Here is a 27,394-nt window from a genome sequence, read left to right on the forward strand (position 1 = left end):
TTAAACTGTGACCCCTGGTTCTGGACTCCCCCTACATGGAGAATATTTTTCCCGCATCTAGCCTGTCCAATCCTGTAAGAATTTTATATGTTTCTATAATATCCACTCTCATCCATCTAAATTCCAGTGCATACAAGCCCAGTCGACCCATTCTTTCATTATATGTCAGTCCCGCCATCCCGGGAATTAACCTGGTGAATCTGCGCTGCACTCCCTCAATAGCAAGAATGTCCTTCCTCAAATTAGGAGACCAAAACTCCACACAATACTCCAGGTGTGGTCTCACCAGGGCCCTGTACAACTGCAGTAGGACCTCCTTGCTCCTAAACTCAAATCCTCTCGCAATGAAGGCCAACATGCCATCAGCTTCAATGCCTGCTGTACCTGCATGCTTACTTTCAGTGACTGATGTACAAGCACACCCAGGTCTCGGTGCACCTCCCCTCTTCCTAATCCTCATGTTAAATACTCTTTTTCTAGTGCCTGTGATTCGCAGTCTTCAATTAGACTAGGACCATACTATGTCTGTGTGGAGTTTGCACGTTCTCCCTCTGACGGCGTTGGTTTCCACCAGGTGCTCCGGTTTCCTCCCACATCTCAAAAGACGTGCGGATTTGTAGGTTACTTGGCCTTCTGTGAAAATTGCCACTTGTGGGTAGGGACACAAAAACCTGGAGTAACTCAGCGGAACAGGCAGCATCTCTGGAGGGAAGGAATGGGTGACGTTTAAGGGCCTGTCCCACGAGAGCGATTTTTTAGGCGACTACGACAATGGAATTGACCGGTCAGCACCGGCGACAACCTACGTCACCTGGCGACAACCTACATCATCCTGGCGACAACCTACGACAACACCTACGTCAGGAGAAGACAAGCTATGACAAGCCCACGGTCGCCGACTGGCGCTGAAAAGTTTTGAACATTTCAAAATCCAGTGGCGGCCAGAAAAACGCTACGACTCTTTGTGCGCCTGAGGAGACGACTCACGACCGTACAGGCGACACCCTGGCGACTATGTGGCGACAGCCTAGTCGCCTAAAAAATTGCCTAAGTGGGACAGGCCCTTTAGGGTCAAAACCCTTCTCCAATCTGAAGAAGTTCACTTGCATTATTGTAATTGAAGACTGACTTTGTCTACTGTACATATAACCATATAACAATTACAGCACGGAAACAGGCCATCTCGGCCCTACAAGTCCGTGCCGAACAACTTTTTTCCCTTAGTCCCACCTGCCTGCACTCATACCATAACCCTCCATTCCCTTCTCATCCATATGCCTATCCAATTTATTTTTAAATGATACCAACGAACCTGCCTCCACCACTTCCACTGAAAGCTCATTCCACACCGCTACCACTCTCTGAGTAAAGAAGTTCCCCCTCATGTTACCCCTAAACTTCTGTCCCTTAATTCTCAACTCATGTCCTCTCGTTTGAATCTTCCCTATTCTCAAAGGGAAAAGCTTATCCACGTCAACTCTGTCTATCCCTCTCATCATTTTAAAGACCTCTATCAAGTCCCCCCTTAACCTTCTGCGCTCCAGAGAATAAAGACCTAACTTATTCAACCTTTCTCTATAACTTAGTTGTTGAAACCCAGGCAACATTCTAGTAAATCTCCTCTGTACTCTCTCTATTTTGTTGACATCCTTCCTATAATTGGGCGACCAAAATTGTACACCATACTCCAGATTTGGTCTCACCAATGTCTTATACAATTTTAACATTACATCCCAGCTTCTATACTCAATGCTCTGATTTATAAAGGCCAGCATACCAAAAGCTTTCTTTACCACCCTATCTATATGAGATTCCACCTTCAAGGAACTATGCACGGTTATTCCCAGATCCCTCTGTTCAACTGTATTCTTCAATTCCCCACCATTTACCATGTACGTCCTATTTTGATTTGTCCTGCCAAGGTGTAGCACCTCACATTTATCAGCACATGAAAAATATATAACCTTCATTTCTTGAGACAAATTATTCTGAAGTCCTGCAGCCTGTCAGCGTTCAAGGTGACACGAGGATCTGCAGCTGCTGGAATCTTGAGCAAAATACAAAGTGCTGGAGGAACTTAGCAAGTCAGGCAGCATCTGCGGAGAGAATTGACAATGGAGTCTGATGAAAGGTCCCGACTTGAAATGTCGTCTGTCCGATCCTTGACCCGCTGAGTTCCTCTGGTACTTTCCTCGAGAACGTACACACTCAGCACAGACAGCAGCCGGTCAGGATGGAACCCGGGGATCTGGCGCAGTGAGGCAGCAACTCTACCCCTGCGCCATCTATGTTATCACAATTTCTCATCTACTCCCTACATACAAGGGGGAGTTTTGCGCCCAATTAACCTACAAATCCCGCACGTCTTTGGGATGGCCCTTTTTTTTTCACAAGTTCAGAGATGCAGCGCAGAAATAGGCCCGTGTCCACGCCAACCGTACACCAGCGCTAGCCTACACACTCGGGACAAGTTACAGTTTTTACCAAAGCCAAATCAATCTACAAACCTGCACGTCTTTGGAGTTTGGGAGGAAACTGGAGAAAATCCACGCAGGTCACGGGGAGAACGTACAAACTCCGTACAGACAGCACCCGAAGTCTGGAGCTATCCCGGGTCTCTGGCGCTGTGCGGCAGCAACTCTACTGCTGCGCCATATATGTTATCCCACTTTCTCATCTGCTCCCTACTTACTCGTAGGCTAATTAACCAACTTACCCCCGCCCCACATGCATAGGACAGGTTTGGAGGGATATTGGCCAAACGTGGGCAGGTGGGAATGGTCTAGCTGGGACAGTGTGGGGACGTTGGGCTGAAGGGCCTGTTTCCATGCTGTATCACCCTATGACTCCTTTGGGATAGCCTATGGTTGATATTACTTAAAACGATCTTTTCTCAGCTACCCATGCAAAGTGGGGTCTCGACGGCACTGGACGTTTTGCTTTTCTGCGCAAACTCCACAGTGTCTAACACCACTTTGCGCCACTTGGCACGGCGGCAGAGTTGCCGCCTTACAGCGCTTACAGCTGAGACCCGGGTTCGATCCCGACCACGGGTGCTGTCTGTACAGAGTTTCTACATTCTCCCCGTGACCTGCGTGGGTTTTCTCCGAGATCTTCAGTTACCTCCCCCACTCCAAAGACGTGCAGGTTTGTAGGTTAATTGGCTTGGTATAAGTGTAAATTATCCCTAGTTTGTGTAAGATAGTGTAAATTATTCCTAGTGTGTGTAGGGTGTGCGGGGATCGCTGGTCGGTGTGGCCTCGTTGGGCCGATGGGCCAGATTCCGCGCTGTATCTCTAAAAAAAAATTTTAAACTCATCTTCCCATTCCTTGTTTTTTTTTCATACTCCAGAGTAATAATAATAATAATACATTTTATTTATGGGCGCCTTTCAAGAATCTCAAGGACACCTTACAAAAATTGAGCATGTAGAGGAAAAACATGTAAGGGGAATGAAATAAATAGTAGAGACATGACTAGTACACAAAGTAAAGACAGAATTCAATACAAAACACAGTATGAGGCAATTAATGCACAGATGAAAAGGGAGGGGGACGTGGGGCTAAGGATAGGCAGAGGTGAAGAGATGGGTCTTGAGGCGGAACTGGAAGATGGTGAGGGACACGGAATTGCGGATCAGTTGGGGGAGGGAGTTCCAGAGCCTGGGAGCTGCCCTGGAGAAGGCTCTGTCCCCAAAACTGCGGAGGTTGGACTTGTGGATGGAGAGGAGACCGGCTGATGTGTATAAAGTATTGAGTATAAAAGTCCAGAAACACTCCTCCTTGGCGAGTGGGTTTGCATTCTGATGTGTGAGACTGTTGCTTTTGTCGGTGAGACAATGAATGCAGAATGGAGCCCTTGGTATGACATTGATTTCCATCGGCTTGTGTTCTGGGGAGAGGGTGACGTTTCCAGCGCATTCTCTGCACATTAATCAGTTCTGGTTGGCCGCACAGACCTAATTAGCGACGCCGTACTCATGTACAGCACGGCACTGACACAGATTTTCACAACCGAGTGGTCTGATTTGAATTCAGGCTGGAGAGGGTGCAGTGAAGATTGATGAGGATGTTGCCAGGACTGGAGAGTCTGAGCTATGGGGAGAGGTTGAGCAGGTTGGGACTATTCCCTGGAGCGCAGGAGGATGAGGGGTGATCTTATGCAGGTGTATAATATCATGAGAGGAATAGATCGGGTAGACGCACAGAGTCTCTTGCCCAGAGTGGGGTGGGGTGGGGGGGGGGGATTGAGGGCCAGAGGACATAGGTTTAAGGTGAAGGGGGAAAAGATTTAATAGGAATCTTGAGGGGTAGCGTTTTCACACAAAGGGGGGTGGGTGTATGGAACGAGCTGCCAGAGGAGGTAGTTGAGGCTGGGACTATCCCAACGTTTAAGAAACAGTTAGACAGGTACACAAACGGTGGTACACAAAAAAGCTGGAGAAACTCAGCGGGTGCAGCAGCATCTATGGAGCGAAGGAAATAGGCAACGTTTCGGGCCGAAACCCTTCTTCAGACTGATCGGGGGTGGGGGGGGTGGGGACAAGAAAGGGAAAAGGATGAGGAGCCCGAAGGCTGGGGGATGGGAGGAGACAGCAGGGGGACTGAGGAAGGGGAGGAGACAGCAAGGACTAACAAAATTGGGAGAATTCGATGTTCATGCCCCCAGGATGCAGACTCCCCAAGCGGAATATGAGGTGCTGTTCCTCCAATTTCCGGTGTTGCTCGCTGTGGCCATGGAGGAGACACAGGACAGAGAGGTCGGAGACGGAGTGGGAGGGGGAGTTGAAGTGCTGAGCCACCCTTCTTAAACACAAACGGTGGTCTCTTCTTCTTGCGTATGGCGTGCACAGCCTAAAGTTGTAGGACAGCTTGTTCTATTTGATCTCGCACACCAGGTTGATTGCATTCGTTGAAACAGGGCGGACCACGTGAAGGTTGCAATCTCCCACCCCACAGAGGGTGGTGGGTGAATGGAACGAGCTGCCAGAGGAGGTAGTTGAGGCTGGGACTATCCCAACGTTTAAGAAACAGTTGGACAGGTACATGGATAGGACAGGTTTGGAGGGATGTGGACCAAGCGCAGGCAGGTGGGACTAGTGTAGCTGGGACATTGTTGGCCGGTGTGGGCAAGTCGGGTCGAGGGGCCTGTTTCCACGCTGTATCACTCTATGACTCTATGCATTAAAAACTATCAACGTTGTTTTGCAGCCAGCATGTCGTCCGATGGGTTCTGCAGGTACCTGATGTCGGATGAAAATGCGCCAGTCTTCCTCGATCGCTTGGAGCTGTATCAAGAAATGGATCAACCGCTCTCGCACTATTTCATCAGCTCCTCTCACAACACCTATCTCACGGGTCGGCAGTTTGGAGGCAAGTCCTCAGTGGAGATGTACAGACAAGTCCTTCTGTCTGGCTGCAGGTATGCCACGAGTTGCTCGCAATGTTTTTTTTTCCTTCCACAAGAGACTTCCGCGTTAGCTTTCCAAGGAAAACGATCGATAATTGTGGGACGAAATTTATAACTCGTAAGAGGCGGAGTGGGACAGCCTGCCAAGAACCAACATCGAACTAGAGTGATTGATAGACACAGAATGCTGGAGTAACTCAGCGGGGCAGGCAGCATCTGTGGAGAGAAGGAATGGGTGACGTTTCGGGTCGAGACCCTTCTTCAGACTCACCGAAGGAAAGGGTGACGTTTCGGGTCGAGACCCTTCGTCTGAGAGTGTAGACAAAAATGCTGGATAAACTCAGCGGGTGAGGCAGCATCTATGGAGCGATGGAATAGGTGACGTTTCGGGCCGAGACCCTTCGTCTGAGAGTGTAGACAAAAATGCTGGATAAACTCAGCGGGTGAGGCAGCATCTATGGAGCGAAGGAATAGGTGACGTTTCGGGTCGAGACCATTCGTCTGAGAGTGTAGACAAAAATGCTGGATAAACTCAGCGGGCGAGGCAGCATCTATGGAGCGAAGGAATAGGTGACGTTTCGGGTCGAGACCATTCGTCTGAGAGTGTAGACAAAAATGCTGGATAAACTCAGCGGGCGAGGCAGCATCTATGGAGCGAAGGAATAGGTGACGTTTTGGGTCGAGACCCGAAACGTCACCTATTCCTTCGCTCCATAGATGCTGCCTCGCCCGCTGAGTTTATCCAGCATTTTTGTCTACCTTCGATTTTTCCAGCATCTGCAGTTCTTTCTTAACAACTTCTTCTGAGAGTGATCGTTAGTCGTCTTGGGCTCGGTGGGCCGAAGGGCCTGTTTCCATGGCTGCATCTCTAAACTAAACGACACACATGGTTGGGAGGAATTTCATGTTTACACTATTCCAACAGAGATGTGACACAGACCTTTCCGTGACTGAAGAGTGGCGCAGCGGTAGAGTTGCTGCCTAGCGGTGCCGGAGACCTGGGTTCGATCCCCGACTACGGGTGCTGTCCGTGCGGAGTTTGCACGTTCTCCCTGTAGATTTTCGGGTGGGTTTTCTCCTGAGTTCTCAGGATTTCCTTCCACGCTACAAAGGCGTGCGGGGTTTGTAGGTTAATTGGCTTGGTGTAAATGTAAATTGTCCCTGGGATATTGTTAATGTGCGGGGATCGTGGGTCGGTACGGAGGCGGTGGGGCAGAAGGGCCTGTTTCTGTTCTGCACCTCTAACACTAATGACTAAAATTCAAGCATGGTATATGAATGGAAAGAGCTGTCAGAGGAAATGGTTGAGATGGACGCAGTGGGACTAGTGTAGATGGGGCATCTTGGATAGTATGGACGAGTTGGGCCGAAGAGCCTCATTCTGTGTCTGTGGGAGTGACCTATGGTGGGGACGGAATGCAGATTGAGCAGAGCTATCAAAGGTGTGGCGCGATGGCGGGGTAGCCTTATGCTGAGAGAATGGAGCGGCTGGGCTTGTACACTCTGGAGTTTAGAAGGATGAGAGGGCATCTCATTGTAACATATAAGATTGTTAAGAGCTTGGACACACTAGAGGCAGGAAACATGTTCCCGATGTTGGGGGAGTCCAGAACCAGGGGCCACAGTTTAAGAATAAGGATTAAGCCATTTTGAACGTAGACGAGGAAACACTTTTTTCTCACAGAGAGTGGTGAGTCTGTGGAGTTCTCTGCCTCAGAGGGCGGTGGAGGCCGGTTCTCTGGATGCTTTCAAGAGAGAGCTAGATAGGGCTCTTAAAAATAGCAGAGTCAGGGGATATGGGGAGAAGGCAGGAACGGGGGTACTGATTGGGGATGATCAGCCATGATCACATTGAATGGCGTAGCTGCTCAAAGGGGCGAATGGCCTACTCCTGCACATATTGTCTGTTGTCTATTGTACACTCTGTGAGGTGACCAATGTTATTCACTCCTCTGAAACTTTTTGATTCATGATGGAGTAAAGTTAATGCCCTTGCAACTTGTTCGTCCATTCCTGACAAGCAGATGCTCGTAGAATTGCCAAATCACCGTGTGTACCAGACACGCTGGCTGGATGGTTGACAGGCTAGAAAAATACTGCCCTTGAAAGAACAGCAGCTGTCATGAATTGGAAATGAGACGATCACAAAGTTCTGGTAGTTGTGCAGTGGAGCAGAGATAGATGCTCCTGAATACAGGAGAATGCTGCAGATTCACTAGACAACGGGTGCAGGACTAGGCCATTCGGCCCTTCGAGCCAGCACCGCCATTCACTGTGATCATCCCCAATCAGTACTCCGTTCCTGCCTTCTCCCAATATCCCCTGACTCCACTATCTTCAAGAGATACAAGCCCAGCCGCTCCATTCGATCTCCAACATATGACAGTCCCGCCAGCCCGGGAATTAACCTTGTCCAGGTCTTTTTGGGCTGTGTATCTCTCTGAGTCTAAACTGACTACTCTTGTGCATTGCGGTATATTTTACGGTAAATATGTCTTGTTGTGAATGTGAATACCATGTGCATTTTGGTTTTCAGTGGCAATATATTTTGCTTGAAGCGCTCGTTTTGTTTTTACAGATGTATTGAATTAGATTGCTGGGATGGAAAAGGGGAAGACCAAGAGCCAATAATAACACACGGCAAGGCGATGTGCACAGATATTCTTTTTAAGGTAATGCTCTCCCTTGTTGTGCTATTAATGCAACGCTATTTTTAATGCTTATCTTTTCTGCGAGTCTGGATAATGTCGTGGAAAGTCGAGGTGTTTCTCATGACTTGGAAGAAAGCCTTTGAGTGAGTCCATTGGTTCCAAGACCATTCCTGCAAGCAGGGGGAGAGAACCTGCAAACTCCACAAACTCAGATACGGAGGTGCAGATTGTCCTTGCCCATTCGATATTTGAGAGATAGATGTAGAAAGGAAGAACTGCAGCTGCTGGTTAAGAATTTCATTGTCCTATCTGGGACACATGACAATAAAGTCTCTTGACTTGACTTGGAGAAAAGATATAAAAGTGCTGGAGTAACTCAGCGGGTCAGGCAGCATCTCTTTAGACAAAGGGCCTGAAGAAGGGTTTCGGCCCGAAACGTTGCCTATTTCCTTCGCTCCATAGATGCTGCCGCACCCGCTGAGTTTCTCCAGCACTTTTGCCTACCATCTCTTTAGATTAGATTAGATTAGATTAGATTAGATTAGATTAGATTATTTAATGACCACACAGTCAAGCTGGTGGAATTCAGGTTCAGTACAGGATGTTACAAGGTAGGCTGATTCCCGTCAAACATAACATAAAACACAACATCTTACAATATACAGTTCATGCATGGGGAGGATATGTGCTGTTATCATAGTGTGTTCAGAATTCGGATTGCGTGTGGGTAAAAACTGTTTTTAAATCGAGATGTCTTGGCGGACAGTGAGCTGTAGCGCCTTCCTGATGGCAGCAGGTGGAAGATGTGGTGAGCTGGGTGGGAGGGATCAGAGATGATTTTCTTCACCCTTGACACAGACCGTTTGTGATGGACTGATTCTATTGATGGAAGGGGAGTGCTGATGATTTTGGATGCTTTGTTAACTATGCGTTGTAATTTATTACGGGAGTGAGTGTCTAAACTGCTGAACCAGACTGTAATTGATGAAGTGAGCATGCTTTGGATGATGGCTGTGTAGAATTTGATTAGGAGGTGTTTCTTTACTCTAAACTTCTTGAGCTGGCGGAGGAAGAAGAGTCTCTGGTTGGCTTTTTTGTAGATGTGATTTGAATTGATTTTCCATTTGAGGTTATTGCTTATGTGGGTGCCTAGAAATTTGTATGAGTCAAGGTACAGTGAAAAGCTTTTTGTTGCGTGCTACCCAGTCAGCTGAAAGACTGTACGTGATTAGTCCAATCCAACCTAACAAGTTGTGGCAGGTACTATCGCAACGATTAAGAAACATTTAGACAGGTCCATGGATAGGATAGGTTTAGAAGGATATTGGGTCAAACGCAGGCAGGTGGGACTAGTGTAGATGGCTGAAGATGTTTGCACGCTGTAATAACCCTGTCCCACGGTACGAGTTCATTCCAAGAGCTCTCCCGAGTTTAAAAAAAATCAAACTCGTGGTAAGCACAGAGAATGAACGTAGCGGGTACGTCGGAGCTCGGGGACGTCTCTTAGCGACTTGTAACGCTAGCGGCAGGTACTCGGGAAGACTCGCTAACAGCGGGTAAGCACGGGAAGACTCGTGAAGATTTTTCAACACGTTGAAAAATGTCCACGAGAGCCCCGAGTACCGACGAGTGGCCATTACCGTAAATCTCCGAGTTCGAATCAGGGCAAACTCGGGAGAGCTCTTGGAATGAACTCGTACCGTGGGACAGGGCCATTAGACTATACAAGCCAAGTCAATGATAATGTATATGCATTACCAAAACAAATGCAAACAAAATACTTATTAAAGCCTGTTCATATCCACAATTTGAATGTTTCCCAACAATCTAGGCAAAAACCATGTTCCCCAGTTTGAAGACATACTCAGGATAAATTCAACACTTACCTTTGTGTACTAATTGAATTCCTTAAATAGCATTGTGATCCCATCTCTATTCATAGAACTGCCTATATAGAATAGAAAGAATATCCATCAGTGTGACATCAAAAGGAAGAATCAAGTGAGATAAATTGGGATCACACAATGAATACTAAACAGAAACTAAGGGCGGCACGATGGCGCAGCGGTAGAGTTGCTGCCTTACAGCGCTTGCAGCGCCAGAGACCCGGGTTCGATCCCGACTACGGGTGCTGTCCGTACAGAGTTTGTACCTTCTCCCCGTGACCTGCGTGGGTTTTTCTCTGAGATCTTCGGTTTCCTCCCACACTCCAAAGACGTACAGGTTTGTAGGTTAATGTGGGAGGGACACACGCACACACTTTACATTCATACCAAGCCAATTAACCTACAAATCAGTATGTCTTGGGAGGAAACCGGAACACCTGGAGAAAACCCACGCTGGTCACGGTACAAACTCTGTACAGCCAGCACCCATAGTCGGGATCGAACCCGGGTCTCTGATGCTGTAAGCTCTATAACTGGGTGAATATGGTAGGGTAAGGTGTGAAAACAAGATAACAAAGGGGACGTGGCTCAAAGGCAAAATGTCGGAGGATTATCTGTTGTATGTGACGGCTGGTAGGCTGGAAGGTGAGGGCAAGGGGAACTCTACCCTTGTTACGAGTGGGGGGGATGGGGAGTGAGAGCAGAGCTACGGGGTATAGATGAGATGGTGATTTCGATGTTTCTATTTTACTGACAGGATGTAATACTAGCCATCAAGGAGACGGCATTTGTAACATCAGACTACCCTGTTATCCTCTCATTTGAAAATCACTGCAGGTGAGTAGTTTGCTGCTGTAACATTAATGTCGACAAGCAGAGACGCAACCACACTACAATGCTAAAGTTCAGTTTAGAGATATAGCGCGGAAACAGGCCCTTCGGCCCACCGAGCCCGTGCTGACCAGCGATCCCCGCGCACTAACACTATCCTACACACACACACACACACTAGGGACAATTTTTTACATTTATACCAAGCCTATTGACTTACAAGCCTGCGAGTCTTTGGAGTGTTGGAGGAAAGCCCACTCGGATCACGGGGAGAACGGACAAACTCCGTACAGACAGCACCCGTAGTCGGGATCGAACCCGGGTCTCTGGCTCTGCAAAGGCAGCAATTCTACCGCTGCACCACCCTGGGGGCGACGGAGTTAGAGGAGGCGCCGGTGGGAATAAAGGAGGACCCAGCGATGGGGGACTGCTGTGAGGGAGTGGGGGAGGGGGGGGGTGGGGGAGGGGGGGGGGAGAAGAACAATGGACAATGGAGGACCATATCATTTATAGGAAGGATGTCAACAAAATAGAGAGAGTACAGAGGAGATTTACTAGAATGTTGCCTGGGTTTCAGCAACTAAGTTACAGAGAAAGGTTGAACAAGTTAGGTCTTTATTCTTTGGAGCGCAGAAGGTTAAGGGGGGACTTGATAGAGGTCTTTAAAATGATGAGAGGGATAGACAGAGTTGGCGTGGATAAGCTTTTCCCATTGAGAGTAGGGAAGATTCAAACAAGAGGACATGAGTTGATAATTAAGGGACAGAAGTTTAGGGGTAACATGAGGGGGAACTTCTTTACTCAGAGAGTGGTAGCTGTGTGGAATGAGCTTCCAGTGGAAGTGGTGGAGGCAGGTTCGATTTTATCATTTAAAAATAAATTGGATAGTTATATGGACAGGAAAGGAATGGAGGGTTATGGTCTGAGTGCAGGTAGATGGGACTAGGGGAGAATAAGTGTTCGGCACGGACTAGAAGGGCCGAGATGGCCTGTTTCCGTGCTGTAATTGTTATATGGTTATATGGTTATTTAGACACCTTATCTGAGGAAGGGTGGCTGGCTCTGGAGAGGGTCCAGAGGAGGTTTACAAGAATGATTCCAGGAATGAGTGGGTTAACCTATGAAGACCGTTTGTCGGCACTGGGCCTGTACTCGCTGGAGTTTAGAAGAATAAGGCGGAGAACCTCATTGAAACGCAACGAGTAGTGAAAGGCTTGATTAGAGTGGATGTGGAGAGGATGTTTCCACTAGTGGGAGAGTCTAGGACCAAAATCACAGCCTCACTATTCAAGGACGTTCCTTTAGGAAGGAGATGAGAAGGAACTTCTTTCGTCAGAGGGTGGTGAATCTGTGGAATTCTTTGCCACAGAGGGCTGTGGAGGTTGTCAGTGGATATTGTTAAGGCAGAGATAGATTGATTCTTGATTAATACAGGTGTCGGGGGCAATGGGGAGAAGGCAGGAGAATGGGGTTAGGAATGAGAAATAGATCAGCCATCTCTGGTCACTCTGCGGCCTAACATCATGGAGCTGGCGGCCTTGCTCGAGACTGACTTTAACCCCACCGCGGGACCGTGGACTTACCCTCGGAGCCTGTGATCCCTTGTCTGGGATCGACCCTCCAACCGCAGCCTGCGGATTTCAACATCGAGAAGCTCGCAGTCTCGGATAGAGACTGTTGTCGGGAGGCTCCAAAGTCGCAGGAGGTTCGACCAGCCCTGATTGCCCGGGGTCCGATCGCCCGGCGCGTGGGAGCTGAAATCCCCCCCCCCCCCGATGCGCAGGGCCCGACCATCGGCTACGGGAGCCAAGATCGCCCCTTCAACGGAGGGTTCGAGTGCCCCGACTGGGGGAGACCAAAAGAGGGAAGAGATTGAACTTTTAATCGCCTTCCATCACCGTGAGGAATGTGGAGGAGTCACTGTGGTAGATGTTTATGTTAAAAATTAATTTGGGTGTCTTGTTGTTCTTTATTGGTATGCTGTATGGCAAATCAAATTCCTCTTATGTTGCGAAACATACTTGGCTAATAAAGTACTATTATGATAAATATTATAATTATAACTCATTAACAATTACAGCACGGAAACAGGCCGTCTCGGCCCTTCTAGTCCATGCCGAACACTTATTCTCACCTAGTCCCATCTACCTACACTCAGACCATAACCCTCCATTCCTTTCCCGACTATGATTGAATGGCGGAGTAGACTTGATGGGCCGAATGGCCTAATTCTGCTCCTATACCTTATAACCCGGCATGGGGGAGAACAAAGGTGGACCCAGCGCGGGGGTACTTTGTAACTTTATCAGCGCCCTTTATGTGGCGACTGTTTACATACCGTGGGTATGCGAGCAAAGAATTTCACTGTGACCTGTCGCCTGGGACATTAATGCATTCATTCTATCCTTAAAATGCGACACTATTCTGCCGTACTAAATTATTCCTCCTTTGCAGCAAACCCCAGCAGTACAAGATGGCCAAGTACAGTGAAGAAATCTTTGGAGACCTTCTATTGAAGCAGCCGCTGGAAAACAACCCAGTACGCTTACACTTTTCTGTCTATGTATTATTAAAAAGAATTGAAGCTCAAATGAAAACTAGTCGCAAAATGTTGATCCTGTCGTTTTGCTTCACAGCTAGATGCCGGCAGACCTCTGGCATCTCCGAACGACCTGAAGAGAAAAATACTCATCAAAAATAAGAGGTTAAAACCTGAAGTAGAGTCAAGTAAGTTGGAAGCTTCAAAGTCATCTTGTTGAGTTTCATTGTCTATAACACGTTTTCACCCAGCCCATAGCCAACCCTGGCCTGTTTCATCACTTTTTTGCATATCTTTCATTCATTTGTTCTATAACTCTCCACATCGCCGTCGATATCGCTCGTTTCCATCTCCCCTGACCCTCGGTCTGAAGAAGGGTCTCAACCCCGAAACATCACCTATTCCCTTTCTCCAGAGATGCCGCCTGTCCCGCTGAGTTACTCCAGCTTTTTGTGTCTACTATCTTCGGTGTAAACCAGCATCTGCAGTACCTTCAACACTGCCGAAATAAGATTCTTTGTACAATGTTGTTAAGAAACGTGTCTGTTTTTGGTGACTTGATTGCCACCTATGGAAATCCAGAGGAAAATGCTGGAGTAACTCAGCGGGTCAGGCAGCATCTCTGGAGAAAAAGGATATGTGGCGTTTTGGGTCAGAACCCTTCTTCAGACTGAAACTAGGGGTGGAGTGACAGGGTTAAACTGGGTCTCCTCAACAGAGTTAAGCCACACTGCCTACCACTGACGAACTGTACACTGCAAGGGCCAGGAAGCGAGCGGGTAAGATCATCTCTGACCCCTCTCGCCCTGGCCACAAACTCTTTGAATCACTTCCCTCTGGAAGGCGACTCCGGACTGTCAAAGCTGCCACAGCCAGACATAAAAACAGTTTCTTTCCACGAGTAGTAGCTCTCCTCAATAACCAAAAGTCTGTAGCCTCCTTTTGCTCTGATATTTTATTTCATTCACATGTTCAAATGTAATGTTTTATTCTTAATGTTTTAATGTTTTAATGTTTTATTTTAATGGTTTGCAGTATGTCAATCGACAATAGACCACAGGTGCAGGAATAGGCCATTCGGCCCTTCGAGCCAGCACCACCATTCAATGTGATCATGGCTGATCATCCACATTCAGTACCCCGTTCCTGCCCTCTCCCCATATCCCCTGACTCCGCTATCTTTAAGAGCCCTATCCAAGTCTCACTTGAAAGTATCCAGAGAACCGGCCTCCACCGCTTCTCTGTGTGAAAAAGATGTTGCGTGCAGAGCACCAAGGCAAATTCCTTGTATGTGAACATACTTGGCCAATAAACTTATTCATTTACTTATTCATTCATTCATCATTTATTCACTCGAATATAGCATCTCATATTTCGCTTGGACAGCTTGCCACAGATGGCTGTAGAGGCCAAACCATCGGGTATTTTTAAGGCATTGACAGATCCTTCATTAGTGAGGGTGTCAAGGCTATGGGGTGAAGGCAGGAGAATGGGGTTGTGAGGGAATGATAGATTAGCCAGGATTGAAGGGCGGAGTAGACTCGATGGGCCGAATGGCCTAATTCTACTCCAGGAAGTTATGAACTTGTGTTGTATTCGCTGAAGTGGACGTGCTGGTGACAAATGTGGACAGAGAGATTATACACCTTCTGTTGCAATAGAGTCATAGAGTGATACAGTTGTGGAAACAGGCCCTTCAGCCCAACTTGCCCACACCAGCCAACATGTCCCAGCTATCTTCATAAGACAGTCCTGACATCCCATGAATCAGTCTGGTGAACCTTCTCTGCACTCCCTCTATGGCAATAATGTCCTTCCTCAGATTTGGAGACCTAAACTGTACGCAATACTCCAGGTGTGGTCTCACCAAGACCCTGTACAACTGCAGTAGAACCTCCCTGCTCCTATACTCAAATCCTTTTGCTATGAAAGCTAACATACCATTCGCTTTCTTCACTGCCTGCTGCACCTGCATGCCCACTTTCAATGACTGGTGTACCATGACACCCAGGTCTCGCTGCATCTCCCCTTTTCCGAGTCGGCCACCATTTAGATAATAGTCTGCTTTCCTGTTTTTGCCACCAGTTGCCACCAGTCCCACTTGCCGGCATTTGATCCATATCCCTCTAAACCTGTCCTATCCATGCACCTGGGTACACAAAATTGCTGGGGAAACTCAGCGGGTGCAGCAGCATCTATGGAGCGAAGGAAATAGGCGACGTTTCGGGCCAAAACCCTTCTTCAGATGCACCATGCACCTATCCATGCACCTGTCTGGATGTTTCTTAAACTTTGCAACTTCTTAAACTTATGCCCTCGATTCCCCTACTCTGGGCAAGAGACTCTGTGCATCTACCCGATCTATTCCTCTCATGATTTTATACACCTCTCTAAGATCACCCCCCCCCCCCCCATCCTCCTGCGCTGCAAGGAATAGAGTCCTAGCCTGCTCAACCTCTCCCTGCAGCTCAGACCCTCGAGTCCTGGCAACGTCCTTCTAAATCTTCTCCGCACCCTTTCCAAATTATCAACGTCTTTCCTATAGCGTGGTGCCCAGAACTGGGCACACGGCACTCTAAATGGGGCCTCTAATACAAGTTATAACAACATCTTATACAACTGCAACTTGACCTCCCATGTGTTTGACTGTATTTGGGCAGTGACAGCAGGGAACTGAAGTCTAGTTCTCTCCCATGTATGTTAGATGAGAGAGGGCAAAGGTCCACGCGCTGTGGACAAAAATAGGAGAATATGTTCCGTAAAGCAATACTTGAAATGCCTGGTTAATAACACCCTCCGACTGCGTCACTGGTTCAACGTTGAACTGGCATTTTTAAATCAGTTTATTTTTAGTAAATTAACATTTGGAATCCACGCTACTTAAATGGCCATGTTTTCTTTTCCCTGCTTGCAGTCTGCGTGACTTCCATTTGTACGATCCATAAACTCACCGGGAAGGCTGGCTCAGTCCTGGGGGCGGAGTTGGATTCACGGGAGGATGGTCTTGGAGGGGAGGATGCTCCTCAAACTGCGCAGCATCACCCCCTCCGTGACCCACTGGTCAACCCGAGGAGCACCTTCAGCACCAGTGTTTAAGAAGGAACTGCAGATGCTGGAAAATTGAAGGTAGACAAAAGTGCTGGAGAAACTCAGCGGGTGTAGCAATTTCCTTCGCTCCATAGATGCTGCTGCACCCGCTGAGTTTCTCCAGCACTTTTGTCTACCTTCAGCAACAGACTGGTTCCACCAAGATGCAGCACAGAACGCCACAGGAGATCCTTCTTCCCTGTGGCTATCAAACTGGACAATTCTTTCCCCTTCTGTCATGGGATAGACTGAGACTGACTCCCCCCCCACCCCCAATCTGTGCACAACCTCAATCCTTTCCACTCGTCACTTCCATTTCATGTTTCAATAGACAATAGGTGCAGGAGTAGGCCATTCGGCCCTTCAAGCCAGCACCGCCATTCAACGTGATCATGGCTGATCATCCCCAATCAGTTTCATGTATCTTGTGTATTTATGACTGTTGGCAGGGCAATTTCCCTCCTGGGATAAATAAAGTTCTATCGCATCGCGTGTCCATGCAAAAGTCACCACTTGCACGTCGCAAGTAACATAAATATTTCAACTCAACGTTCGGTTAAGGTTTGCCGGGGGGAGAGTGTGATAAGCTTTCTTTTCCCTGCTCTCCAAAGAGATCTGATGTACTTACCAGCCAAACTCAAGTACAATGGGTAGAGCGAAGGGGAAGATAAAAAAAAAGTGCAGAATATAGATCTCAGCATTGTAGCGCACCAGTTCCAGAGAGAAAGTCCAATGTCCACAATGGGGTGGAGGTGAATCGGCCTAAGGAAGGACCGTTCAGAAGCCTGATAACACAAAGAGTGGTGGGTGTAGGGAACGAGCTGCAGTTGAGACGGACTATCGCAACGTTTAAGAAACATTTAGTCGGGTACATGGATAGGACAGGTTTAGAGGGATATGGGCCAAACACAGGCAGGTGGGACTAGTGTAGATGGGACATGTTGGTGGGTGTGGGCAAGTTGGGCCGAAGGGCCTGTTTCCACGCTGTATGGCTCTATGATTACAACAGAGGCCTGGTTTACTTTAGTTTAGTTTATTATTGTCACGTGTACTGAGGTACAGCGAAAAGCTTTTGTCTGCGTGCTGTCCAGTAAAGACTATACATGATTACAATCAGGCCGTCACAGTGCACAGATAAAGGATGCAACATTTAGTGCAAAGATATAACATTGAAGTTCGATAAAGATAGTTTAAATGTCCATCAGGGTAAATGCCTGAGGAAGGGTCCCGGCCCGAAACGTCAGCCCATTCCTTCACTCCAGAGATGCTGCCTGTCCCGCTGAGTTACTCCAGTACTTTGTGTCCATCTTAGGTAGATGGAAGGTCGGGACCTCACTCTAGCTGATAAGAGGACCATTCAGGTCCACTCAGGGGAAGAAGGTGTCCTTGGGAACGTGTAGCGGAATAGCTTGGATCTTCTGCTGAAAAGCTTGAAATGCCAACAGTTATACACGGAATCGTTGGTCATAGAGTCATAGAATGATACAGCGTGGAAACAGGCCCTTCGGCCCAACTTGCCCACACCGGCCAACATGTCCCAGCTACACTAGTTATAGTCATAGAATGATACAACATGGAAACAGGCCCTTCGGCCCAACTTTCCCACACTGGCCACCATGCCCCATCAACACTAGTTATAGAGTCACAAAGTGATACAGCGTGGAAACAGGCCCTTCGGCCAACTTGCCCACACTGGCCAACATGTCCCAGCTACACTAGTCCAAACTGCCCGCGTTTGGACCATATCCTTCCTAACCTGTCCTTATCCATGTACCTGTCTAACTGTTTCTTAAATGTTGGAATGGTCCCAGCCTCAACTGCCTCCTCTGGCTGCTCATTCCATACATCCATCACCCTTTGAGTGAAAAAGTGACCCCTCGGATTCCTATTAAATCTTTCCCCCTTCACCTTGAACCTATGTCCACTGGTCCTCGATTCACCTACTCTGGGCAAGAGATCCTGTGCATCTAAAACATGATGATATTTTATTGTCACTTGTACCGAGCTAGATGCAGTGAATTTCTTTGTGTTTGCATTGAAAGTGCACAAAAGAGGCAGTAAAATACATTCAAACGACCCAAAATAACACATAGGTGGAGCAGGCAGATAGAAAGAGAAAATGTGAATTAGTCTTCAGTGCATTTGAGTACAAGGTTAAATACGCCTGGCGTGAATTATACCGCACCCTGGTGAATAGGTAGCTGCATGCCTTGCAATAAAAACCTTCATCGCAGATGCATGGAAGGACTCTGCCTTTTGCACCGCTGGTGTCCATTTACAGGACCGCTTGTCTTCATTCTCGCCTCCTGGAGTCAAGAGCTCAAACCTCAGCTGTGAACTAGCATTAATGCTGGATGGTTACCCACTGCTGAAAGACTGGATAGACTCGGTTTGTACTCGCTAGAATTTAGAAGATTCAGGGGGGATCTTATAGAAACTTACAAAATTCTTAAGGGGTTGGACAGGCTAGATGCAGGAAGATTGTTCCCGAAGTTGGGGGAGTCCAGAACAAGGGGTCACAGTTTGAGGATAAGGGGTGAGCCATTTAGAACGGAGATGAGGAAACACCTTTTCACACAGAGAGTTGTGAGACTGTGGAATTCTCTGCGTCAGAGGGCGATGGAGGCCGGTTCTCTGGATACTTTCAAGAGAGAGCTAGATAGGGCTCTTAAAGGAGTCAGGGGATATGGGGAGAAGGCAGGAACGGGGTACTGATTGTGGATGATCAGCCATGATCACATTGAATGGCGGTGCTGGCTCGAAGGGCCGAATGGACTACTCCTGCGCCTATTGTCTATTGTCTATTATCTAACCAGTCAGCGGAAAGACAATACATGATTACAATCAAGCTATCCACAGTGTACAGCTTCAGGCCTGGCAACACCCTCGTAAATCATGCCACCATCTTTCCTTTAACATGGTGGCCACAACTGAACACAATACTCTGAATGTGGCTTTGCCAATGTCTTATACAACTGTCTTACACAATTGTAATATGACCTCCCAGCTTCTTTACTCAATAGACACAAAGTGCTGGAGTAACTCAGCGGGCCAAGCAGCAGGAATGGGCGACGTTTCGAGTCGAGACCCTTCTTCAGTCTATACTCAATACTCTGACTGATGAAGGCCAATGTGCCGAATGCATGTTATTTAGTTTCGTTTAGAGATACAGTGCGGAGCCAGGCCCTTTGGTCCACCGAGTCTGCACCGACCAGCGATCCCGATGCACTAACACTATCCTACACGCACGAGGGACAATTTACAATTTTACCAAGCCAATTAAACTACAAATCTGTACGTCTTTGGAGTGTGGGAGGGAACCGGAGAAAAACCCACGCGGTCACGGGGAGAGCGTACAAACTTGGTACATACGCTCCGATACGATAGAACTTTGTTTATCCCAGGAGGGAAATTGATCTGCTAACAGTCATAAAAAACGCAAAATACATAAAATATTAAATTGAAGTTTGACGAGTGGAAAGGATTGGGGATGTGCAATGTTTGGGAGGGGAGACAGTCCACCCCAGGACAGAAGACAGCACCCGTATTCAGGATCGAACCCGGATTACTGGCGCTGTGGGGCAGCAACTCTAACGCAGCGCCACCGTGCTGCCCCTCCCCCCCCCCCCCCCCACTGACACTAACAATAGACAATAGGTGCAGGAGTAGGCCTTTTGGCCCTTAGAGCCAGCACCGCCATTCAATGGGATCATGGCTGATCATCCCCAATCAGTACCCCGTTCCTGCCTTCTCCCCATATCCCATGACTCCGCTATTTTTAAGAGCCCTATCTAGCTCTCTCTTGAAAGCATCCAGAGAACCTGCCTCCACCGCCCTCTGAGGCAGAGAATTCCACAGACTCACCGCTCTCTGTGAGAAAAAGTGTTTCCTCGTCTCCGTTCTAAATGGCTTACTCCTTATTCTTAAACTGTGGCCCCTAGTTCTGGACTCCCCCAACATGATTCCTGCCTCCAGCGTGTCCAAACCCTTAACAATCTTATACGTTTCAATGAGATCTCATCTCATCCTTCTAAACCCCAGAGTGTACAAGCCCAGCCGCTCCATTCTCTCAGCATATGACAGTCCCGCCATCCCGGGAATGAGCCTTGAATTAACACCTGATGATTTATTTTCGTCCTTAGAGCAGCTTGAGACGTTTAAAAGCCTGATGGAGGCCGGGGAAGCCTCCAGCCCAGCAAGCATGTTGGAGGATGAAAACGAGGAGGAAATCGAAAACGGTAACCACTTTAGCAAGTTGACACGAATTGCATAGAACAATTACTGTGCGTAAGAAGAAGGAACAATTTAGCTTGAATGCTTGTAATTTTTCTCTTGTCCTACACTTACAGCTGACCTATCATCGATTTCGGGTAAGGAAAGTAGCTTGCAGATAATTAACTGATCTAATATATTTTTTTTAAAAACTGGTTTATTCCTATCTGTTCGGTAAGCCCGAGGGTCACCTCGCCAAGTGACACATCGCTGAGCACCAAGCTAACTCTCGGTCCGAAACCCAGGCAAATTATTTCAGTAACCACCGACACACCCTTGCACTTTCTGTTTGTACACACACACACACACACACACACACACACACACACACACACACACACACACACACACACACACGCGTCGCCAAACTGACATTGTCAGAGAGAGAGATTTTACAACAAGTTTGCTATTGAAACGTTCTTTCGTTCTTGCGATGGAGCCGAACCGAAAATAGACCCCTGATTTTAATGTTCAAGAAGGAACTGCAGATGCTGGAAATATCGAAGGCAGAAAAAAATGCTGGAAACATAGAAACATAGAAATTAGGTGCAGGAGTAGGCCATTCGGCCCTTCGAGCCTGCACCGCCATTCAATATGATCATGGCTGATCATCCAACTCAGTATCCCGTACCTGCCTTCTCTCCATACCCTTAGCCACAAGGGCCACATCTAACGCCCTCTTAAATATAGCCAATGAACTGGCCTCAACTACCCTCTGTGGCAGAGAGTTCCAGAGATTCACCACTCTCTGTGTGAAAAAAGTTTTTCTCATCTCGGTTTTAAAGGATTTCCCCCTTTAAAGGATTTCCCCCCTTTAAAGGATTTCCCCCCAAGCTGTGACCCCTTGTCCTGGACTTCCCCAACATCGGGAACAATCTTCCTGCATCTAGCCTGTCCAACCCCCCAAGAATTTTGTGAGTTTTGTAAGGGTGAGGCAGCATCTATGGAGCGAAGGAATAGGTGGCGTTTCGGGTCGAGACCCTCCTTCAGACTGATTGAAGGGTCTCGACCCGAAACGTCACCTATTCCGTCGTTCCATAGATGCTGCCTCAGCCGCTGAGTTTCTCCAGCATTTTTTGTCTACCCCTGATTTTAATAATTATTTGACATTGTAAAATCAATTAATTTTTTTTAAATGTCTCTAAACTCTCTCTCCCTGACTTGTTTTCACTGCCGCACTCTAATTCTTAATTCTATGGACTAATATATCTTGCGTCAGATATCGTGGTTGAATTGCAACACTTGTGCGGTGAATCGTAAAGAGGATTTAGCCTGAGCTTGCGATATAAGTGTGCACAAACCTCTACATCTGTGGAAATAATTGTATCCAGCCTTTTCTAAAATCACTTTTACTTAAAGAATTTGAGGGCATCAGAGTTTGCGGATGTGGCCAATATGACTGCAGTAAACCCTGGTTATAACGGACCGTGGTGGGGGTGGGTTGGGGGGGGGAATGGCGTCCATTAATGTCGACTGTCCACTATAACCAAATAAGGAATTGTCGTCGTATAAGTTGAGTTCAGTTTACTGTCACGTGTACCGAGGTACAGTGGGAAAGCTTTTGTTGCCTGCTATCCATTCAGCGGAAAGACAATACATGATTATAACCGAGCCATTTACAGTGTATGGATACACGATAAGGGAATAGCGTTTAGTGCAAGGTAAAGTCCGATCCAAAGATAGTCCGAGGGTCTCCTGTGAGGTAGATAGTAGTTCAGGACTTCTCTCTACTTGTGGTAGGATGGTTCAGTTGCCTGATAACAGCTGGGAAGAAACTGTCTTGGTTCTTGGAGACATGGGGGTCAGACCCGGGTTCCATCTCTGGAGAACATGGATAGGTGACGTTTCCCCATGGCATTGCAAAATATCGGGTGCCTTTTGTGGACACAAGGAACTGCAGATGCTGATTTTCCCCCCAGAAAAAAGGCACAACGTGCTGGAGTAACGCAGCACACCTCATCTCCTGTATCCTGTATCCACCTATCACTTGCCATGCTTTGGGCTGACCCCCATGTCTCTTCCAGCTTTCACCCCCTGGTACAATCAGTCTGAAGAAGGGTCCCGACCCCAAACGTCACCTGTCCACGTTCACCAGAGATGCTCCCCCCCCCCCCCCCCCCCCCCCATCAGTCTGAAGAAGGGTTTCGGCCTGAAACGTCGCCTATTTCCTTCGCTCCATAGATGCTGCTGCACCCGCTGAGTTTCCCCAGCAATTTTGTGTACCTTCGATCTTCCAGCATCTGCAGTTCCTTTTTGAACAACATGCTGCCTGACTCGCTGAGTTACTGCAGCACTTTTACTCATCAGAGCTACAATATGTCTGATGTTGAAAGATGCTGTAATCTCTTTACCCATCTGAGCTTTGTGTAATGAGTTTCAATGGGAAGGTTTCTATCAAACATTCTACAAGGTTTATCTCTGCAGAAATATGTGCATTGTGGCATTGCCAAAAGAATTTTCACCCAGAGAGTTGTGAATTTATGGAATTCCCTGCCACAGAGGGCAGTGGAGGCCAAGTCACTGGATGGATTTAAGAGAGAGTTAGATAGAGCTCTAGGGGCTAGTGGAATATGGGGAGAAGGCAGGCATGGGTTATTGTAAGGGGACGATCAGCCATGATCACAATGAATGGCGGTGCTGGCTCGAAGGGCCGAATGGCCTCCTCCTGCACCTATTTTCTATGTTTCTGAGAATTAAGTTAGTTCGCGCCATATTTTCCCTTGGTAACTTTGATTTTTTTTAAATTAATAAATTTAAAATGAGCGGCCTGGTGGCGCAGCGGTAGAGTTGCTGCCTTACAGAGCTTGCAGCGCTTGCAGCGCCAGAGACCCGAGTAAGATGCTTGATCGAGGAAGGCAAGACCAATGTTTAAAAAACAGTATACAAAATACGCTATATACATAATTATAGTCAGCAGATTAGTTTAGAGACACAGTACAGAAACAGACCCTTCGGCCCATCGAGTCCGCGCCGACCAGCGATCGCCCCGTACACTAGCACCATTCTACACGCACTAGGGACAATTTACAATTTTACCGAAGCCAATTAACCTACAAACCTGCACTTCTTTGGAATGTGGGAGAAAACAGAAATCCCACGCAGGTCACGGGGAGAATGTACAAACTCCGTACAGGCAGCACCCGTGGTCAGGATCGAACCCTTGTCTCTGCCGCTGTAACCCCGTGTCGCCGTGTAGCATGGAAACAGGCCCTTCAGCCCACTGAGTCCATGTGGAACAAGAACCGCCCAATTTATTGAAAGTTTTATCGAAACTGGACTCTCTCGGGTTTGGCTTAAATTTAAAATTAGGCAATCAAAATTGCTTTCTGAGTTCCCAGTCGCCCACTACTTGTGAACAGTAATTCATTCCACGTGATCAACAATGGTGTTTTCCTCTCCTGCAGTTGACCAAGATGAAGCACATCCTGAATTGAAAATCAATAGTGAGCTTTCTGCAGATGACATAACTCAGGAGAAAGAAGCACTTGTCAATAGTGTGAAGAAGGTATGTATCTGTTTTCTAATTAGCAAGTTATAACATTTTCTATCAAGTCATATAATGCAATGCTTTAGTGCATTTTAACACGTACACATTTAATGGCCTTTGTGGCCAAGTTAAGACTCTACACTTGAATCATACAAAATAATGCCTGGAAGCATGGTGACTCAGTTTCAGTACGGTGACAGGTAGGCCCGCTGCCTCACAGCTCCAGGGACCCAGGTTCGATCCTGACCCCGGGTGCTGTCTGTGTGGAGTTTGCACGTTCTCCCTGTGACCGCTGGGTTTCTTCCAGGTGTTCTGGTTTCCTCCCATGTCCCACAGATGTACCAGCTTGTAGGTTAATTGGCCTCTAAAGTTGACCCTAGTGGGTAGAGAGAAGATGTCAAAATGGGATAATATAGATAATAGTGTGAACAAGGTGATCAATGGTCAGCGAGGCACCTGGGGCCCGATCAAATAATAAACAGCCTAGCCTGGACTCTTTTGGGCGGCCACGGTGGCGCAGCGGTAGAGTTACTACCTTACAGCGAATGCAGCGCCGGAGACCCGGGTTCGATCCCGACTACAGATGCTGTCTGTACGGAGTTTGTGCGTGCTCCCCGTGACCTGCGTGGGTTTTCTCCGAGATCTTCGGTTTCCTCCCACACTCCAAAGACGTACAGGTTTGTAGGTTAATTGGCTTGGTAAATGTAAAAATTGTCCCTAGTGGGTGTAGGATAGTGTTAATGTGCGGGGATCGCTGGTCGGTGCAGACCTGGTGGGCCGAAGGGCCTGTTTCCGTGCTGTATCTCTAAACTAAACTAAACTCCAAAAGCTTTTGTTGCGTGCTAACCAGTCAGCGGAAAGACAGTACATGATTACAATCGAGCCATTTACAGGGTAGAGATACATGTTAAGGGAATGACGTTTAGTGCAAGGCAAAGTCCGATCAAAGAAAGTCCGAGGGTCACCAAAGAGATAGATAGTAGTTCAGCACTGCTCTCTGGTTTGTGGTAGGATGATTCAGTTGCCTGATAACAGCTGGGAAGAAACTGTCCCTGAATCTGGAGGTGTGCGTTTTCACACTTCTGTACCTTTTGCCCGATGGCAGAGGGGAGAAGAGGGAGTGGCCGGGGTGCGACTGGTCCTTGATTAAGCTGCTGGCCTTGCCGAGGCAGCGTGAGGTGTAGATGGAGTCAATGGAAGGGAGGTTGGTTTGTGTGATGGTCTGGGCTGCGTCCACAATTCGCTGCAATTCCTTGTGGTCTTGGATGGAGCTGTTCCCAAACCAAGCTGTGATGCCTCTTGACCCCTATGTCTACTGTATGTCTCAGACTAATCTATTATTCCTACAGGTGCTTAAAGTATGATTGTGCTTCTGTATACAGTAAACCCTGACTATAACAGAACATGGGGGGTGGGAATGGTGTCCTTTATTTCCGATTCCACGCAAACACCACACAGAGAGCATCCAATGACAGGATCGAACCCGGGTCTCAAACTAAAATATAACTAAAACCAAAGGGAATTTAGTCAAGGAAAGTACAAGTCACCAAAGTGAAACAATCTACAGTATTTTGCTGTTGCAGTCAGAGTTTCTTCATCCCAATTCTCCGAGACAAATGAAGTTCGATCGTGAAATGTGGGTATTTCGGAAACTCTTGAACCCGTACTCAATTGCTGTGACACAAACAAAAAATAATGCCTCTTATTTTTGTAGGTAATCGAAGACACTGAACCGGAGAGTAACAAAAAGGTGAGCGCTGTTTGAAGTAACTTTTGTTTTCATGAAATGAACCTTAAGTCATGGGAGTAGAATTAGGCCATTCAGCCCATCGAGTCTACTCTGCCATTCAATCATGGCTGATCTATCTCCCCCTCTCACCCCCCCCCCCCCCCCCCCCCCCCCCCCCTTCTCCCCATAACCCCTGACACCCGTACTAATCAAGAATCTTATCAATCTATGCCATAAAAATATCCAATGGCTTGACCTCCACAGCCTTCTGTGGCAATGAATATCACAGATTCACTAAAGATTTGTGTGTGTATATGATCTATATATGCGTATTTGTAAGTGTGCATATATACACACACATTGAACTTTTTTTCTCATTCTCGTTTATCATATTGTTTACAGTGTACTATGTTTACATATTCTGTTGTGCTGCAGCAAGTAAGAATTTCATTGTTCTATCTGGGACACATGACAATAAAACACTCTAGGACCCAGGCCACAATGGGTACTAGAAGAATTTGTCACTCTCTGTGTTCACCGATATGTAATACACTGTGATGTGAAGAAGCTGCCCAAAGTGCCTTTGTTTTGTTTTACAGGGAACTATAACTGTAGAAGACGAACAGGCCTGGGTATCATCCTATACTTATGTTGGAGCCACCACCAATATACATCCCTACTTGTCCGCCATGGTCAACTATGCCCAGCCAGTGAAATTTCAAGGCTTTAAGATTGCAGAAGGTATACAGACATTGTTTAAGCTCTCAAAGGCATTCATGTTCATAAGTGATAGGAGCAGAATTAGGCCATTCGGCCCATCAAGTCCACTCCGCCATTCATTCGTGGCTGATCTATCTCTCCCTCCTGACCCCATTCTCCTGCCTTCAGGCTATTATACTCAACTGAAACAAATCTCTGAACACTAATAGACCATTATCTGCTTATTTGCACTCTATCTGCTTATTTATTGATGTGTGTATATATTTATATAATGGTATATGGACACACTGATCTGTTCTGTATTCATGCCTACCATATTCCGTTGTGCTGAAGCAAAGCAAGAATTCCATTGTCCTGTCTGGGACATATGACAATAAACTCTCTTGACTTGACTTCTCCCCATAACCCCTGACACCCGTACTAATTTGAAAGTGGAGGTGAAGTTAGTAGTTACATAGTACAAACTATGGGGATGATCAGCCATGATCACATTGAATGGCGGTGCCGGCTTGAAGGGCCGAATGGCCTCCTCCTGCACCTATTATCTATTGTCAAACGAGGAACTGCGGATGCTGTTTCACCAAACAAAAGGACACAAAGCGCTGGAGTCACCGGGGCGGTATGGTGGTACAGCGGTAGAGTTGCTGCCTCACAGCGCCAGAGATCTGGCTTCGATCCTGAGCACGGGTGCTGTCTGCACGGAGTTTGCACGTTCCCCCTGCAACGGCGTGGAATTTCCCGCTGGTGCTCCGGTTTCTCCCGCGCTCCAAAGACGTAGTACG

General features: G+C 47.4%; 1 protein-coding gene across 2 annotated transcripts in view; it reads left to right on the forward strand.

Annotated features, from left to right (window-relative positions):
• The window catches only part of plcb4 (phospholipase C beta 4), a 445,314-nt gene that overhangs the window by 311,629 nt on the left and 106,291 nt on the right, over positions 1–27,394 (forward strand). The window contains exons 13-22 of one of the 2 annotated variants that reach the window (XM_033026236.1): positions 5,212–5,422; positions 7,989–8,082; positions 10,705–10,784; positions 13,233–13,317; positions 13,415–13,505; positions 20,547–20,642; positions 20,754–20,774; positions 24,081–24,181; positions 25,878–25,913; positions 26,492–26,633. In XM_033026236.1, the coding sequence (XP_032882127.1) occupies positions 5,212–5,422; positions 7,989–8,082; positions 10,705–10,784; positions 13,233–13,317; positions 13,415–13,505; positions 20,547–20,642; positions 20,754–20,774; positions 24,081–24,181; positions 25,878–25,913; positions 26,492–26,633 (957 nt within the window). The remainder of the gene's footprint in view (positions 1–5,211; positions 5,423–7,988; positions 8,083–10,704; positions 10,785–13,232; positions 13,318–13,414; positions 13,506–20,546; positions 20,643–20,753; positions 20,775–24,080; positions 24,182–25,877; positions 25,914–26,491; positions 26,634–27,394) is intronic. The other variant, XM_033026237.1, reaches the window with a different exon arrangement.

The sequence above is a fragment of the Amblyraja radiata genome, chromosome 8 (assembly GCF_010909765.2).
Source record: "Amblyraja radiata isolate CabotCenter1 chromosome 8, sAmbRad1.1.pri, whole genome shotgun sequence".
Classification (NCBI taxonomy): Eukaryota; Metazoa; Chordata; class Chondrichthyes; order Rajiformes; family Rajidae; genus Amblyraja; species Amblyraja radiata.